Source organism: Odocoileus virginianus, chromosome 29 (genome assembly GCF_023699985.2).
Source record: "Odocoileus virginianus isolate 20LAN1187 ecotype Illinois chromosome 29, Ovbor_1.2, whole genome shotgun sequence".
NCBI lineage: Eukaryota > Metazoa > Chordata > Mammalia > Artiodactyla > Cervidae > Odocoileus > Odocoileus virginianus.
In genome coordinates this window covers 3,986,497-4,004,169 of record NC_069702.1, presented here as the reverse complement: position 1 = coordinate 4,004,169, position 17,673 = coordinate 3,986,497, and the positions used below count along the sequence as shown (strand labels likewise).

General features: G+C 38.0%; 1 protein-coding gene across 13 annotated transcripts in view; it reads left to right on the top strand.

Annotated features, from left to right (window-relative positions):
- Positions 1-17,673, top strand: part of CLOCK (clock circadian regulator) — a 128,485-nt gene that overhangs the window by 46,173 nt on the left and 64,639 nt on the right. For 12 of the 13 annotated variants that reach the window (XM_070458065.1, XM_070458067.1, XM_070458070.1 and 9 more), the window contains 2 exons: positions 11,812-11,895; positions 15,348-15,437. In XM_070458065.1, coding sequence (XP_070314166.1) covers positions 15,391-15,437 — 47 coding nt within the window. In that variant the 5' untranslated portion in view covers positions 11,812-11,895; positions 15,348-15,390. Of the gene's footprint in view, positions 1-11,811; positions 11,896-12,380; positions 12,456-15,347; positions 15,438-17,673 lie in introns of all 13 variants that reach the window. The other variant, XM_070458060.1, reaches the window with a different exon arrangement.

Sequence of the window (17,673 nt, the reverse complement as noted above, 5' to 3'; positions counted from 1 at the left end):
GTGTCTGTATCAGGGGAGTTCCAACTCCCTTGGAGTATCAAGGGAACAGATTCAGATAGGGTCTTGGCCTGTGATTTTCCCAGACCTTGTCATTTCACGCAAGGTTCAGCCGTCAGTCAGTGGATTGAAAAAATAATAGTCAGCTAAGGTACTTAATATATCCATGTAGTTTTGTTTATATGAAAGCTTTAAAAGTAAATAGGTATAGAGAAGTAGAAATGGACAACATATACATAAATCATGCCCTGTAAAATCTTACTATTTAAAGGAAATGAATGTCATCTTGAAAATAAATGTAGATATAATAATTTTAGTGAATAAGAAATACATTGATGATGACAGTTTTCTGAATAATCTGTGGTTCAGAATGCATCGAAACTTATTTAAGCTAGTTTTCAGATGATTGTGAACTTGCTTGACCTACTTGGCTGCACAAAAGGAACCTCGTAGTTTACCGAAATTTTAATAGATCAAAACAATTGTCTTTTTTGTGAAGTGATTGCACTGCAAAAAGAGGAATATTTGTGGCCTTGACAATGTAAGTTTGGGTAGTATTTATGTGCATCTGGTGGCCTCATTGAGAAAGTATATGTCAAAACATTGTTATAAGATTATTAAACATAAGTTGTTAAACATCTCATGAACTGACCCTAAACCTATTATTTTCATAGTGTTACTTAATCAAAATTCTTGACAGGTCCCTGTAGTTTATAGCACTGATAAAAATCTGTACTTCTTTTGAGTTGATATAATTTACTCTCTCTTCTTCTGGAGACCCATCTCAGAAATTTCATAAAGTGCCTCTTAAAAATAAAACATTCCAGAAAGGCTGGGATTGTTCAATCCTGTTAGACATCTGTTTGATATTTACAGATTATGCCATTTTATGTGGTGCAGCCCATTAAATAATTGTCCAAAAGGGAAATCTGCTGTCATATTCGTTTGATATTAAACTAAGACTTTGGCCATTGAGAAAAGCATGCCTTCAGCCTATTGCATATAGCAGTAAAGTTAGACATTCAGTTGCATTTGAACTCATGCAGCTGGGATTCTCATCTACAGTACTTCTCAGTTCCCTTCAAGAAAAACAAAAGGAAAAGAGTTCAGGTAGTTATAAAATTCTGAATGGTGATACAGTCTTACCTATTGATGGATCAGATTATTTAATGTTTATCCCCAGAAGATATTTTCTGTTCACCGGAGAGTTTTCTTGGGTCATAGTATGTGGTAGGCACAATAATGGTCCTTCAATGATGTCCATGTCCTAAATTCCCAGAAACTGTGACTGTTAGGTTTGATGACAAAGAGGAGTAAAGGTTGCTAATCAGCTGACCTTATAATGGGGTCATTATCTTGGATTATCTGGGTGGGCCCAGTGTAATTACAAGTGTCTTGATAAGGTAAGAGGGAAGCAAAAGAAATGATGACCTGAGAAGGATATGACCTGCTCCTGGCTTTGATCATTGAGGAGGGGATCCCTGAGCCAAAGGTTGCAGGCAGCCTTTAGAAGCTTGTAAAGACTGGGAAACAGATTTTCCTGTTCAAATTTCCAGAAAGACATGCAGCCCAGCAGACTTCTTGAGTTCCCCCAATGGTAAATGGTAAGGCCTGGAGTGACAGCAGAACTCCCTGCGCAGAGAGCTCTGTTGGGGCAGGAAGTGGGAAGAGAGTGTGCAAAACAGTACTGAGGAAAGAGGATGATAATGATAATATGTCTAGAGGACACAGTCAAAGGATTTTGAAAATTGAGAAAGAAAGGGGGAAGGTATCAACGTGGGGTTTTACAGAGTGTGTAGGAACAAAAGTCCAGGTGGTGTGGGATGACCTGAGTCTTATCAGTCATATCAGTCTCCTGGTGACTGATATGAAGGAAAGTAGGGCATAATGGGATTAGTCCCTGTGGTTTCCTAGGTAGATTATTGTGACTATGGAGGGAGAAAGGGTTTGGGAAAGCCAGATTTATCAAGAGCAGCCAGAGATTTTAGACCTGTATTAAGTTTCTAACACTGCCATAGAATGACAGACTTAGAAAGTACTGCAGACTTAATGGTTTAAAACAGAACAAATTTATTATTACTGTCTTACAGTCTTCCAGCTCAGAAGTTTGATAAGGGTCTCACTGGGCTAAAGGTAAGAGGCAGTAGTAGGGCTGCATTCTTCCTGGGAGCCTCAGAGGAGAGAGAACGTTTCCTTGTATCTTCAAGCTTCCAGAAGCTGCCTATACTCCTTGACTTGTGGCTGTCTTCTTTCACCTTCAAAACCACCCACATTGCCTCTTTCTCCTTTGTCTCACATCACTCTGACCACGGGCAGGACAGGTCCTCTGCTTTTAAAGACTTGTGTGATTACATTGGATCACCCAGATAATCTGGCATAAACTAACTACTCATCTCAAAATCTTTAACCTTATTGCATCTACGCAGTCCCTTTTTGAAATGTATTTGCCGATTTCAGGAATTAGGGCATGGTTCTTTTAGAGGGGCCTTATTCTGCCTACTGCAGGGTTCCTTCTTTCTTCCTGTGAGTACTAAAGTAGGCTTGGTGCAGGATGGTGTCCAGGTTTAGGGTGTGGTACCTGGTTCAGTATGTAGCTGATGCTGAGTCTTGGGCTTGAACTCTTGCTGCACTTCAGATCTTCTGTGAGGCTCATTTGAGGCTGAGGACAGTCTCAGGCCTCACATCTCAAAAAAGGGTTAAGGTGCTCATATATTCTATGGACCAGATCAGTCCATCACATGAAGAGGGAAAGGGAAAGGGAAAGTGAAAGTTGCTCAGTTGTGTCCGACTCTTTGCAACCCCTCAGACTTTCCATATTCCATGGAATTCTCCTGTCCAGAATACTGGAGTGGGTAGCCTTTCCCTTCTCCGGGGAATCTTCCCAACCCAGGGATTGAATCCAGGTCTCCCACATTGCAGGCAGATTCTTTACTGGCTGAGCCACAGGGGACTCTGACTTTATTTGAAGAAATAAATTTGTTGAATAATTGCAGTAGTCTTGTGTGCTACCAAAAGAGCTGTATTAATCTTTCAGTTTTTGTTTACTTAATGAGGTTTCAAAAATGCTTCACATCTAGATATTGACAGGGTAGAATTTTGATAGCATTTGATGTTTGTCTTGAACCAGAATATTCTTTGGTTCTAAGAGGTCTGGATCATGAGACTTTAGGGTGTGTTTCTTGTTTTTACTGTCAATTTTAGATTTAAGGTGTTACAAACTGCTGTAGAGTCAAGAATTTTTTATCATGCTAATGTTTCACATCTATTGTAGAAGTGAACTAATGTTCCCATTCAGTACTGAATAAATTGAGAACTTTATTTCATTGAGAACTTAAATTTCATCTTTACTCATTTGTTAAGTAATTTTAAAAGTATTTCAGCCTTTCTTTACAAGTTAAAATTGTTCTCTTAGAAATAATTATCTTCTTAGCTATAATACAAACGGTAATCTGCAGAAGCAAGTTTGACTTTTTCATAAATGATGATAAACATAGTTAAGGATTGTTGGGTTTTGTATTATATCAATTAAATTTCAGCACTACTTTTAATTAATGTTTATATCAATAGATCCCTCAGTCCCAGAAAGATCTGTGATATCAGATTTAACTAACCTAAATTCCAAAGTAGGTCAGTAGGTCAATAGGTTATTAGGTTAGAAAAGGATTTATTGTAGTTTCCATTTTTTACACTGAGGTTCTTGAGTTAAACCTTGTAAATTAGTAATTTAATATTAATGATTAGATGAAATAAAATGCTGCTTCTTTAAGTTACAGGAACAAGTACATAGGAAGATAGTCTCTTTTACTCATGTGTGGTAGTAGTAGTGTGTTACTTTGTTACTCTTTTTTTTTTTTTTTTTTTACTTAGCCCAGGCTCTAATGTTGGATAGTTAAAAGGAAATAAACAGGAAAAAGGCAGCAGTTAAGGTTCCCTTGTTTTAAAATAATACATGTTCTGAGAAAAATTTTAGAAAGTGCTAAAGAAAAAGTAAAAATGGAAAAAATCCATAAGCTAATTACTCAAATAACAACAGTTGATATTTTGACATTTTGGATTTATGTTCAATATGTTTTAATGTCACTGTTACTGCTGTTGGATGTTTAAATCTTTCTAGCTTTACTGTTTTAAATAATAATGCATTCCCTGTCAGACTTTGTCAAACTTTTTGGATATCTCTGATTACTTCCTTTTTTTTTCTCCCCCAAAATGAGATTACTAGGTCAAAGGACTTAAGCGTTTCAAGTTATAGACACTTCTCACCAAACTTTTTTTAAGAAAGGGAGTCTTCATTTCCTCTCTTAAAGCATTGTTCAGTGTCTGTTACATGTCTCTGTCACAAACTCCTCAGACTGTTCTTAAATGTGATAGACACTTGAGAGTCATTCCATGTCCTCAGCTCAGTGTTGACATTGTCAACTTCTTGAAGTACTCTTTTCTTCTAGTGACAAATAATCCTTCATGGCTTTCTTCTTTATCTTTGATTGGTCCTGTTCTGTCTAGCTGATGGTATTATTAATAGTAATTATAAGTCAGGAAGCAACAGTTAGAACTGGACATGGAACAACAGATTGGTTCCAAATAGGAAAAGGAGTACGCCAAGGCTGTATATTGTCACCCTGCTTATTTAACTTATATGCAGAGTACATCATGAGAAACGCTGAACTGGATGAAGCACAAGCTGGAATCAAGATTGCTAGGAGAAATATCAATAACCTCAGATATGCAGATGATACCACCCTTATGGCAGAAAGTGAAGAACTGAAGAGCCTCTTGATGAAAGTGAAAGAGGAGAGTGAAAAAGTTGGCTTAAAGCTCAACATTCAGAAAACTAAGATCATGGCATCTGGTCCCATCACTTCATGGCAAATAGATGGGGAAACAGTGGAAACAGTGACTGATTTTATTTTTCTGGGCTCCAAAATCATTGTAGATGGTGATTGCAGCCATGAAATTAAAAGATGCTTACTCCTTGGAAGGAAAAGTTATGACCAACCTAGACAGAATATTAAAAAGCAGAGACATTACTTTGCCAACAAAGGTCCGTCTGGTCAAGGCTATGGTTTTTCCAGTGGTCATGTATGGATGTGAGAGTTGGACTATGAAGAAAGCTGAGCGCCGAAAAATTGATGCTTTTGAACTGTGGTGTTGGAGAAGACTCTTGAGAGTCCCTTGGACTGCAAGGAGATCCAGCCAGTCCATCCTAAGGGAGATCAGTCCTGGGTGTTCATTGGAAGGACTGATGCTGAAGCTGGAACTCCAATACTTTGGTCACCTGATGAGTAGAGCTGACTCATTTGAAAAGACTCTGATGCTGGGAAAGATGGAAGGCAGGAGGAGAAGGGGATGACAGAGGATGAGATGGCTGGATGGCATCACGGACGTGATGGACATGGGTTTGGGTAGACTCCCGGAGTTGGTGATGGACAGGGAGGCCTGGCATGCTGAGGTTCACGGGGTCGCAAAGAGTCGGACACGACTGAGCGACTGAACTGAACTGATACTTAAAATTTATCACTCATTTGTTGGGTTTTCTACATACTTTTTCAAACATGTAACATAGCTGATCGTCAGAACAATTTTATGGGCTAGGTACTTCTGTTATCTCCGTGATCCATAATTCACATTCAGGAACTGTTTCTGAAGCCCATTTCTTTACATTTTTTGCTCTGCCTTCTCCCCATTTTATTGGCTACTCTTCTGCTTGTCTCTGAAATGTTACTTTTTTCATCAGATTTTAGTCTTAGCCTTTTTTCTCCTTTTGTATTTTTTTTTCTAGAGAAGTCCATCTAATCATTATCTTTAATGTGCATATTCTTCACCCAGTTCTTTCCTGAAAGCCACACCCATATTTCCAGCTGCCTGCATGACTGAAGCGACTTAGCACGCTTGCATGCATTGGAGAAGGAAATGGCAACCCACTCCAGTGTTCTTGCCTGGAGAATCCCAGGGACAGACCAGCCTGGTAGGCTGCCGTCTATGGGGTCACACAGATTGGACACAACTGAAGCGACTTAGCAGCATCAGCAGCTCGATGTTTTTCCTCTTCCATGTCCCATAGATATCTTAAGCATAACATGTCTAAAGCTGTATGCGTCATTAGAAGTATTTGTGAGGTGCTTGTTTCACAGTGATTAAGAGCATGCTGCTGTGAGCTGTGCTTAGTCGCTCAGTCGTGTCCGATTCTTTGTGACCCCGCTGACTGTAACCCGCCAGGCTTCTCTGTTCATGGTGATTCTCCAGGCAAGAGTACTGGTGGGTTGGCATGCCCTCCTCCAGGGGAATCTTCCCAACCCAGGGATCGAACCCAGGTCTTCTGCATTGCACGTGGATTCTTTACCATCTGAGCTGCCAGGGAAGCCCAAGAATACTGCAGTGGATAGCCTATCCCTTCTGTAGGGGATCTTCCTGACCAGGAATCTAACCGGGTTCTCCTGGGTTGCAGGTGGATTCTTTACCAATTGAGCTACCAGGGAAGCCTGATTAAGAGCATAGCTCAAACTAAATGATTGGGTTTTATGTCTTAGCCTTACTGCTCATCTTGGCGAGCTAGCTTACATATTCTCTTTGTGTTTCAGTTTCCACATCTGTAAAATGGAGATATAATAATAGAGCCTGCTTCATGTGATTGTTGAGTCTGAAGTGAGAGAAAACTTTGAAGAATGCCTGGCACGTAGTAAATGTTCAATAAATGTTAGCCAGTGTTTTCAACATCATTCCTTCCCTCTTTTCTCCAGTTTACTCCTCCAGTATTACCTATCCACCCCACAGATGTGTCCAAGCCAAAATTTGAGTGATACTCTTGACTTCTCCCTGCCCCCAACTTCTGTTAATCAGTCACCAAATTCTGTCTAGTCACCTCAGTATCTGTTAAAATTTCTATTTTTTAAAATGATCTCTGCTTCTATATTGTTTTACCTGAACTGTTACAAAACTGTACTTCTACCATTCTCTCTAATTCTAGTCCTGGCTCCTTATATTCTGTTTTCTGTGTTGTAACCAGATGGTGGCTCAAAAGAACAAGTGTCTATTAATGTCAGTTTCCTGCTTAAAACTTTTCAGTGTCGTAACTGGGGGCAGTGGGGTCGGGAGTTACCTTCCCGTGACTGACCTTTCATGGTCCGCTCACCTCATCTTTATCGTCTCTTACCGCCATCTCTGTTACCCCTGGTCCCTAGGTGTTTGCTCCAGTCATCACTAAGGTGCTTGGTAGTATTCTAAAATCACAGTTCCTTCTCATGTCTCCAGACCTTTTTGTACATTTTCTCTTGACATTGATGAAATTTCTCTCTTTGCTTAGTGAAATCTTATTTTATTCTTAAGATCCCAGTTTATGTGTCACTTCTTCAGGAGACTTCCTTAACTTCTGTGTCACTCCCAGAGTGCTCAGAGAGCATTTTGTGCCTTCTCTGGGAAGCACCTCAAATGCAGTGGCTGTGTCTATTTCTCCATTTCAAAACTACAATCAGTGTACTGCTGGACACTTGTATTAGCACTCAGTAAATATTTGCTGAATGATAATATATGAAGTAGAATTTTTAAGGAATCACTAATATTTAGCTATAATATGTTTTTACTCCTTTTATTTCTGTTGAAAGAAAGTGAAAATTACTCAGTTGTGTCAACTTTTTCCCAACCCCATGGACTATACAGTCTGTGCAATTCTCCAGGCCAGAATACTAGAGTGGGTAGCTGTTCCATTCTCCATAGGATCTTCCCAACCCAGGGATTGAACTGAGGTCTCCTGCATTGCAGACAGATTCTTTACCAGCTGAGCTACCAGAGAAAGCTCCTTGCCAGGAATAATTTTTACATATATCAGCTGTTTGTTTTCTTCGTGACTTCTTATTTTGTCATACTTTTTTTTTGTTGTTAGTTTTGTTTCAGTTTTAAACTCTTTTGAATAACTTTTAAGGATACTTAATACTGCAGCCATGAAATTAAAAGACACTTACTCCTTGGAAGGAAACTTATGACTAACCCAGATAGCATATTAAAAAAGCAGAAACATTACTTTGCCAACAAAGGTCCGTCTGCTCAAGGCTATGGTTTTTCCAGTGGTCATGTATGGATGTGAGAGTTGGACTGTGAAGAAAGCTGAGTGCTGAAAAATTGATGCTTTTGAACTATGGTGTTGGAGAAGACTCTTGAGAGTCCCTTGGACTGCAAGGAGATCCAACCAGTCCATCCTAAAGGAGATCAGTCCTGGGTGTTCATTGGAAGGACTGATGCTGAGGCTGAAGCTCCAATACTTTGGCCACCTCATGTGAAGAGTTGACTCACTGGAAAAGACCCTGATGCTGGGAGGGATTGGTGGCAGGAGGAGAAGGGGATGACAGAGGATGAGATGGCTGGATGGCATCACCGACTCGATGGGCATGAGTTTGAGTCAACTCCAGGAGTTTGTGACGGACAGGGAGGCCTGGTGTGCTGTGATTCATGGAGTCGCGAAGAGTCAGACATGCCTGAGCGACTGAACTGAACTGAACTGAACTAAACTGAATATGGTAGAACGAAGAAGGCAATGGCACCCCACTCCAGTACTCTTGCCTGGAAAATTCCATGGACGGAGGAGCCTGTAGGCTACAAGTCCATGGGGTCGCTAAGAGTTGGACATGACTGAACGACTTCATTTTCACTTTTCACTTTCATGCATTTGAGAAGGAAATGGCAACCCACTCCAGTGTCCTTGTCTGGAGAATCCCAGGGATGGTGGAGCCTGGTGGGCTGCCGTCTCTGGGGTCGCACAGAGTTGAACACGACTGAAGCGACTTAGCAGCAGCAGCAGCAATATGGTAGAAAATACTGTTTGTCATGCTGAAGATGTTTAAGCCTTTTATTTTGGTTTTAAAGGGGGAGTTTCTAGTTGTGTTTATTTTGTTAATAATTGGTATCCCTACATATCCTTTAGACTTCATAACAGCTGCCTTAGGTAAGAATTCTGAGGCTTAGGATAATTAAGTTAATTGTCCCAAAGATTTTCATCCCTGCCTTTCTGACTCTAAACTCATGGTCTTCTACTTTCACTCCTCCAGTATGCTGGGTTTATTAGTTGCTTTCATTATGACTGGCTCTATCCCAAAACACTTAAAACCAAATAAGACACTAGGAACTGGCTTCTGAATTTGCTTCATGTGCATTTTAGGAATTCAGTTCTATTGCTCTGGTATTTTTTATTTAGACCTTTTATATTTATTTGAGTCCCTAATCTCCAGGGATATCTTTTGTTGTTGACATAAAAAAAAACAGTCTCTTTTTGTGCTCAAAAATACCCCCTCTTTTTCTGCTGTCATAAATTTCCCTATGTCTTGCTGTCATATTACATACATAGCATATTCTTGGTTTTTAAAAAATTATGTAAAATGGACATTGCATAGGTCAGATGCAAACTATAACTGTAAAGTTTTGCATTAACTGTGGTACGGTTGGGTTGGTCTTGGTTAATTCAATTACTCACAGTGATTATTGAGTTTTTATTGTTGTAAAGTTGCTAAGTTGTGTCCAATTCTTTGTGACCCCATGGACTGCAGCACGCCAGGCTCCCCAGTCTTTCACTATTTCCTGGAGTTTGCTCAAACTCCTGTCCATTGAGTCAATGATGCTGTTCAACCATCTCATCCTCTGTTGTCCCCTTCTCCTGCCCTCAATCTTTCCCAGCATCAGGGTTTTTTCCAGTGAATTGGCTCTTGGCATCAGGTGGCCAAACTGTTGGCGCTTCAGCTTCAGTATCAGTAATGAATATTCAGGGTTGATTTCCTTTAAAAGTGAGTGGTTTGATCTCCTGGCTGTCCAAGGGACTCTCAGGAGTCTTCTCCAGCACCACAGTTTGAAAGCATCAATTCTTCGGTGCTCAGCCTTCTTCATGATCCAGCACTCATATCTGTATATGACTACTGGAAAAACCATAGCTTTGACTGTATGGACCTTTGTCGGCAAAGTGATGTGTCTGCTTTTTAATATGCTATCTAGGTTGGTCATTGCTTTTCTTCCAAGGAGCAAGTATCTTTTAATTTCATGGCTGTAGTCACCATCTGCAGTGATTTTTGGAGCCCCCCAAAATAAAGTCTGCCACTGTTTCCATTGTTTCCCCATCTATTTGCCATGAAGTGATGGGACCGGATGCCATGACCTTAGATTTTTGAATATTGAGTTTTAAGCCAGCTTTTTCACTCTTTTCTTTCACTTTCATCAAGAGGCTCTTTGGTTCCTCTTCACTTTCTGCCATTAGGGTAGTATCATCTGCATATTTGAGGTTGTTGATATTTCTCCTGGCCGTCTTGATTCCAGCTTGTACTTCATCCAGCCTAGCATTTTACATGAAGTACGCTGCTTAGAAGTTAAATAAGTAAGCAGGGTGACAATATACAGCCTTGACATAACTGCTTTCCCAATTTGGAACCAGTCCGTTGTTCCATGTCCAGTTTATCTGTTGCTTCTTGACCCGAGTACAGATTTCTCTGGAGGCTTAAGATGGTCTGTTACTCCTATCTCTTTAAGAATTTTACACAGTTTGTTGTGATCCACACAGTCAAAGGCTTTAAGTATAGTCAGTTAAGCAGATATGGGTGTTTTTCTGGAATTCTCTCACTTTTTTTTATGATCCAGTGGATGTTGGCAATTTTGATCTCTGGTTCCTCTGCCTTTTATAAATCCAGCTTGCACATCTGGAAATTCTCAGTTCATGTACTATTGAAGCCTAGCATGAAAGATTTTGAGCATTACCTTGCTAGCATGTGAAATGGGTGTAATTGTACCTGTATTTGTTTTATCTTCCTGATAAATTTGATGCTTTTATTTTTATATAATGTTTTAATCTTTTGTGACAGTTATTTACTTAAAGTCTGTTTTATCTGATATATAAGTATGGCTATTCTTGATTTCTTGGTTATCATATGGATGGAATATCTTTTTCCAGACTTTTACTTTCAGTCTCTGTATATCCTTAAATCTAAAGTGTCTCTCATAGATAGCATATAGTTGGATTTTGTTTTTTTTTTATCCATTTACCTACTCTCTCTTTTGATTGGCAACTTCAGTTTATTTGCAATTAGATAATTACTGATAGGGAAAGACTTACTGTTTCGTTCATTTTTTGTCTGTCTTGTCGCTTTTTCCACTTTTTTCCCTCTGGTCTTCCTTTGTGTTTCATTGATTTTTAAAAAAAAATTTTTTTATAGGGTTTGATTCTTTGATTCTGTTTTGATTCTTTTCTCATTTCCTTTTTGGTATCCTCTATAGGTGTTTTCTTTGTGCTTACCATAATGTTAATAATATATCTTAAGCTGATAACTTTAAAAACTCTACTCTTTTACTTCTCTTCCCCCCACCACACTTGATCTCTGTTACAAATTATATCTTTTTATATTCATCATATATGAGTTTTGTTAGCACATATAAAGGTGTGTTCATTAACATACCTTATAGTTATACTTACTTTTATACTTTTGTCTTTTAACTTCTGGAGTAGAATTAAAAGTTGTTGTAGTTTTTTAAAGTTCTTTTAGAAACAATTATTAGTGTTTAGCATTTTTTTTTTTTTTTCATTTGTTTTTATTAGTTGGAGGCTAATTACTTTACAGTATTGTAGTGGTTTTTGCCATACATTGACATGAATCAGCCATGGATTTACATGTGTTCCCCATCCCGATCCCCCCTCCCACCTCCCTCCCCACCCCATCCCTCTCGGTTAGCATTTCTTATATATTGTTTTGTGACAGAATTCTAAATTTTATGTTTCAAAATTATTTTAAAACCTCTTTTATGATAAATGTCTATATAAGTTGAGTAAATCTAACAAAATTTTTCTTGTTTAAACAGAATTCTGAGACTGATGGTCAGCCGTACAGAAGAAAACTTATAGTTTTCTGAAGAATCAGTTCAAAGATCTCAGAAATACAAAAGGTAATGAAATGATTCTATCTTCAAATGTACTTTGAAATGACACTTCCCCAGGAAAATGAGTTGGGGAGAGTCAGTGCTACATTATTATTTTTCATAGTGGAATTGTGTAGATGAAGGGCTAAAGATACTTTTTGGAGCAGAAGCAAGTGCTTTTAGTAATTTCATTGGGGCTTCGTGAATAAATTGGGACTGTGTAGTCACCCCACCTGAAACAGAAAGAATCAAGAAGCAGTAAGAGGTATTAGAGATGGGCAGTTAAGTATCAAAGGAAGGAGTTAACAAGATGAAAGGGGTTGAAGGTAGAGTATGGGAATCAGAGAACTTTGGTTTTTTAAAAGTCTTGTAGAACTTTTCGGACACTTTAAACTTTGAACAGGAACACATTTGTGAAAATCAACACTGAGTTTTAAAATGAGAGAGGGGAATTAATTAAAGATCTTGAAATACCAACTGTACACAATTGACAAGTTGTTTTTCTGTGAAAGGGAGCAGAAAAGGAGGACGGAACCTGAAGGAGATTGGTGGGTCAAGGAAGTTTTGTGTTTCATTTTTTCTTTAAGGTAATATACTAAGATTTTGATCAGAATAATTCAGTTTTGGAGGGAGAAATTAGTGATGTAGAAATGAAAAGCTTTAAGACAGCAGATGGAATTCAGAGGACAAGTAGTATCATATCATTAGATACTGCATAATTTATTTTTAATACAGAATGTGTTACATTGTATATGAATTCTTTTCCAAAGATGGACTGCCGGGTACTGAGATTTTCTGTTAGTTACCTGTAATGTTGTGTGCTGAATTTAAAACATACCTGCTTCAATATTGGCGAACTTTGAATTGCTTATACAGTTTATTAGTTATTAATAGCTCCCCATTTGATAAATTTTTTAAAAAGTTGTTTTTAAAATGATGTTTATAAAAAACTTATATCATCCTGCCCTCCATTGTGATAAAATAGTGATGTGGTGCTTACTCAGCTGGGAATTCATATCCCTGAATGAATAACTTTGAGCTCAAGCTGCTTATGTAAAGGAGCGTGTGATTCCTAGCTGTAACTTGATCCTTTACATAATTTAATTTGTTCCAACTACTGTAAACTGTTCCTTTTAAAGACATTTTATTGCATACCATACTGGTCTATTAATGTCAATATTTAAGAAAAAAGTTTTAACTATTTAATCGGTATTAGAAATTGCTTGCTATGAGTAGGAACTTCACATGTCTTCTAAAAGTGAGTCCTTAGAATTCATAACATGAGCATGTGTAAACTATACCTAGTCTTTTAGTACTGAAAACATGGGTCCTAGAATAGTCCCGACACAAGACCTGTGGCTGCTCCGACATTACCACTTTGTTTTGTTGATCAAAGGGAATCTTCTAAAAGTTACTTTACTTGATTGGGCCTACTTCACTTCTTCCTTTTATCTTTCCCTTAAATATAGGGTGCCTATCAATTGGCTGGACAAGTAGAGAAAAGATCTTGGACTAAGCTGTCAGAGATGTAATTTTGTGTTGCTCAATTAGTTGGACAGCAAATAGTGTTTGGGAAAATTCTGTTAACCAACAATAATAAAATAGCTTAAGAAAGTATCGGTCTGTCTTATAAAGCATTTTGGATTCACCTCCCTTAGAGTCAGCATGGTCCCTCCTGTATAGTCTTTAAATCCTTATTCTTTGGGTCTTTTTTCCCCTCTAGTTTGCCCTATTCTATCTCCTCATGATTAAACAAGTGGCTGCTTGGTGCCATATAAGGCTCAGATCTGGTCTTTTAACTGCAAACTGAAACTGCTCTTTCTTAATTCTCCCAGGTTGGCTCTGTTACCCTTGGACTGTTCTTTTTGTTCTAGTGTCAGAGCCAACCTCTGCTGTTACCATGAAGATAAGTATGTCTGTTGCGCCAGAGGGCTGTTCCTAGGTGAACTTTAAAGTCTCTTCTAACTCTGAAACTCTGTCATTTTGTTTTGTGGTTAATGATGTTGACCCAGACACTTAAAATCACTATTTTATCCTGAAGTTCTTTTTATTTTTCTTAACCACTGTCCCTCTCTACCCCCGCCCCATTATCCTCCCCACTATTTTCTAAGAACTCTTAGCCCTGCACTGTTCCACTTCTGCATCCATAACCACATAGGCAACCCAGCCTCATTTATCAAGAGTTACTGTCTTCCTCTCATGAGTGTACATTTGAAAACAGTGATTGAGTATTTTAGAATCTCATGTTCTTTAATATTCTCTGGTTCAGAGTGACAGATCAACTTACACTGTTTTCTAAATTTTAAATAAAGTTTCTTTTGGCTCAAAACTGTTAGGATATTAGAATTAAGGTGTTTATTCAATATTTAACTCATGACTGTATCTTTTATGGGTAAAACCTGCCTTCTACTTTAGAAAAACTGCATGGAATAGAGAGAAATTTTAGGCTTATGATTGAGTTTTAAAGCAGTAAGTTTTAATTCTTTCAGTGTGAATATGAAACTGTATAATAAGGCTGTTCTTCATTGCTTGACCTCACCCCCTCACTCCTCTTGCTGTCTCTCACTTTATACTCTGGTAACTGAAACTCTCAGTTGTAATATACCTACATTTTTCTCTAAAGAGAAAAGTTCCTCAAATATGAGCCCTCTCATCTCATAAAGGCCTGTGCCTTTGCATATTGCTATTCTTGTGGCCTAGAATTCTGTCAACTATTACCTCTTGTCCTTTAGCCTGTTGCGTCTGAAACTTAAATGGTCATCCAGATCACATGGGGACCTTGTTAAAATGTGGGTTCTGCTTTACTAAGACTAGAGCTGGTCTCAAGATTCTGTATTTTAACAAGCTCTCTGATGATGATGTTAGTCTCAGGACCACATTTTCGATAACAAGAATTTCTGCTGCCTGACAATATGACTGTCATCAAGAATATTTCATCTGACTCCCCCCATATACCTTCATTATCCCTGTTACTGTAATTATTTAGTTATCTGCCTCCCTATTTAATTGCAGATTTTTGCCTATAATGATTGTATCTCTTATCCTTGTATTTCCAAAGCTAACTGTACTGTTTAATAGAAAATAGACTTTTAGCAAATGTTTATCACCCATTAGCTGGTGTTCTTAAAGCTTACTTACTTAGACTGACATATGTAGCCTACTTACGTAGTTACATAGTTATAATCTATACTGAATATAGTGGCTTTTTGATTACTTTATTATAGAAAGGAAATGAATTATGGTCTTCAATTTTTTTTTCCTCTTTAGCTCTTTTTATAGAAGAAAACACAACAAAACCTTAAATGTGCCTTAGCTAAGGATTATTTTCTTGAAAATAATGTTCTAGCCCTTTGTAGAAACAGAAACATTTTGAAATCTCTATGATAAACATACAGTGTTTCTCAAATTATTTAATACTATGTTTGTAGAAATCAGTTTTCTAGAAAACTAATGACTGTTTACTTTTCCTTCCACTCAAGGAGAAGTACAAATGTCTACCACAAGACGAAAACGTAGCATGTTATGTTGTTTACCGTAAGCTGTAGTAAAATGAGCTCACTTGTTGACAGGTATGTTTTTAGCGAATCATTTATTTTGAATTATGTAAAGCTATTTTAAAAATTCACTGTTAGAGTAATGGTCTGTATCACTGATAAAAGAAGTATTATGCTTAATCATTAATACTATTATACTTAGCTTCTGTGCTGAGCAAATGTCATGTAATAGTAAAATGTGTTATCTAGAGCCAAAGTCAACAGCATGTGGCTTGTGTTCTAAATGGCTCTTGAGCTGTAATTTTGAGTGATTTGGTCAGAACTGTTCTGAAAGGAATTGCAACAATTTCAGGGGTTTCCTTGGCACTTTCTGGAATCATCTATCTCCTTATCTATTGGTTCTAACTTCAGCCCATTAAACATCTTAGCATGTGTGGCTCATAAGAGGTAACTCATGAGAGGTGACTCATAAGAGGTTAGTTGAAATTATAATCTTTAAATCTTACACTTGGTAAAGGATTGGCCTCCTTGTTTCTTTGATTTTAAGACTTCTTTAACTTTTTTTTTACCTTTTAACATGTTTGACGCTGGAATTCATCTTAGAGTAGGCTTATCAGAGTTTAATTGGTAGTATCTTTAAATTTCTTAGTGGACATAATAATGGACTTCCCTGCTGGCTCAGACGGTAAAGTGCCTGCAAAGCGGGAGACCCGCGTTCAGTCCCTGGGTCGGGAAGATCTCCTGGAGAAGGAAATGGCAACCACTCCAGTATTCTTGCCTGGAAAGTCCCATGGGTGGAGGAGCCTGGTAGGCTACAGTCCATGGGGTTGCAAAGAATCGGACACAACCGAGCAACTTCACTTTCACTTTTAGTGGACATAATAAGTTTTATCATCAGTGGTCTTAAATTTGATGAAATACAGTGACAGCTTTTTAAAAATACGTACTCTGACAGCTAACATGCAGAGCACTTTTTTGTACTTTAACTTCGTTTAATTTCACAATAATTCCATGAGATTTTACAGATGAGGGATCCGTAGGTCAGAGAGGTCACATAGTAAATAATAAGCTGGAGTTACAACCTGTGTTGATCTCTCTGACTCTAAAGTTCCTATGCTTTTATTTTCGTATACTGTGTGATTTTTCCATAGGGGATTCTTTAAGAATTTTATAGCTAGACTTGTGCATAGAAGTGACTTTTGACATCTAGAGGCAGCTTCCTTCCCTTTTCTGTGAGGTAAATAGTGAAGGTACATACTTTACCAGAGCTTAAGATCTGAAGGGCAAGGAGTTTCCTCAGGGAGCCCTGCCATAGATTTGGGCTGTGCAGTAGTTTCAAGTGGAATCTATGTGTAGTCTTCTGCTCAGAAAGAATGTTTCTTCACTACCCCTGAGGCATTAAGTATGATTTCAGTGTTGTGCTTTTGAATGATTTCCAGTTCCCATTCTAGACAGTATGACATCTAGGGATGACATCAGAGTGTTCAGACATAAAGCAGTGGTTCTTAATATGAGTTCATTTTCTTTCTGAATGTCATGAAAGTTAATGGACTCTCTCCTCAATTATGTGCATTTACATGTAGAATTTTTTATAAATTTTAGTGTTTACATGGAACCCCCAAAGTTTGCTATGATAGAAGATTTGTAGATGATCTCAGTTGTGGGACTCATAGGCACTTTATAGGCCATAGAGAGATGTGGTTAAAGGAATCAGTAGTGAGTTCATGTAAAAGATCATAAGTCACTTGAAACTATTTCATATTGCCCCTTAGGTTAAGGAGTTAGCCACCAGGTCTCTAGATTTCAGAGAGACTTTTGTTAGAATGCTCTTCCCCTCGGTCTTCCCATAACCAACCCCTTCTTGTCTTTTAGATCTCAGCTCAAATGTTCCCACTTCAAGTCCTTCCCTAACCACACAGACTAAAATAACCACCCAGTAATAAAAACATCGCTCCTTTAAAAATAAAAAACAGTCATACATTTTCATGTTGGTTTGTTTTTTCCTACTAGAAAAGAAGCTTCGGGGGAGCAGGGACCTATATGTCTAGCTAACTGCTTGGTAGCCACGCCTGGAACAGAGTGTAGCACGAGAGTGCTGGCAAAAAAATGTTTGTCGGGTGAATCAGTAACGAATGAAATTGTATCAGTATAAGTTAACATGCTAGATATTGTGATGCTTCTGAGTGGTTTGTGTTTTATAAAGTAAATGTCTATTTTAAAATGTGCTACTATAATTAAATATGATTTTAAGTGAATCATTTTTATAATGGCAAATACACTGATTTTCTCTAGGTTTTCACTAGTTACTAAA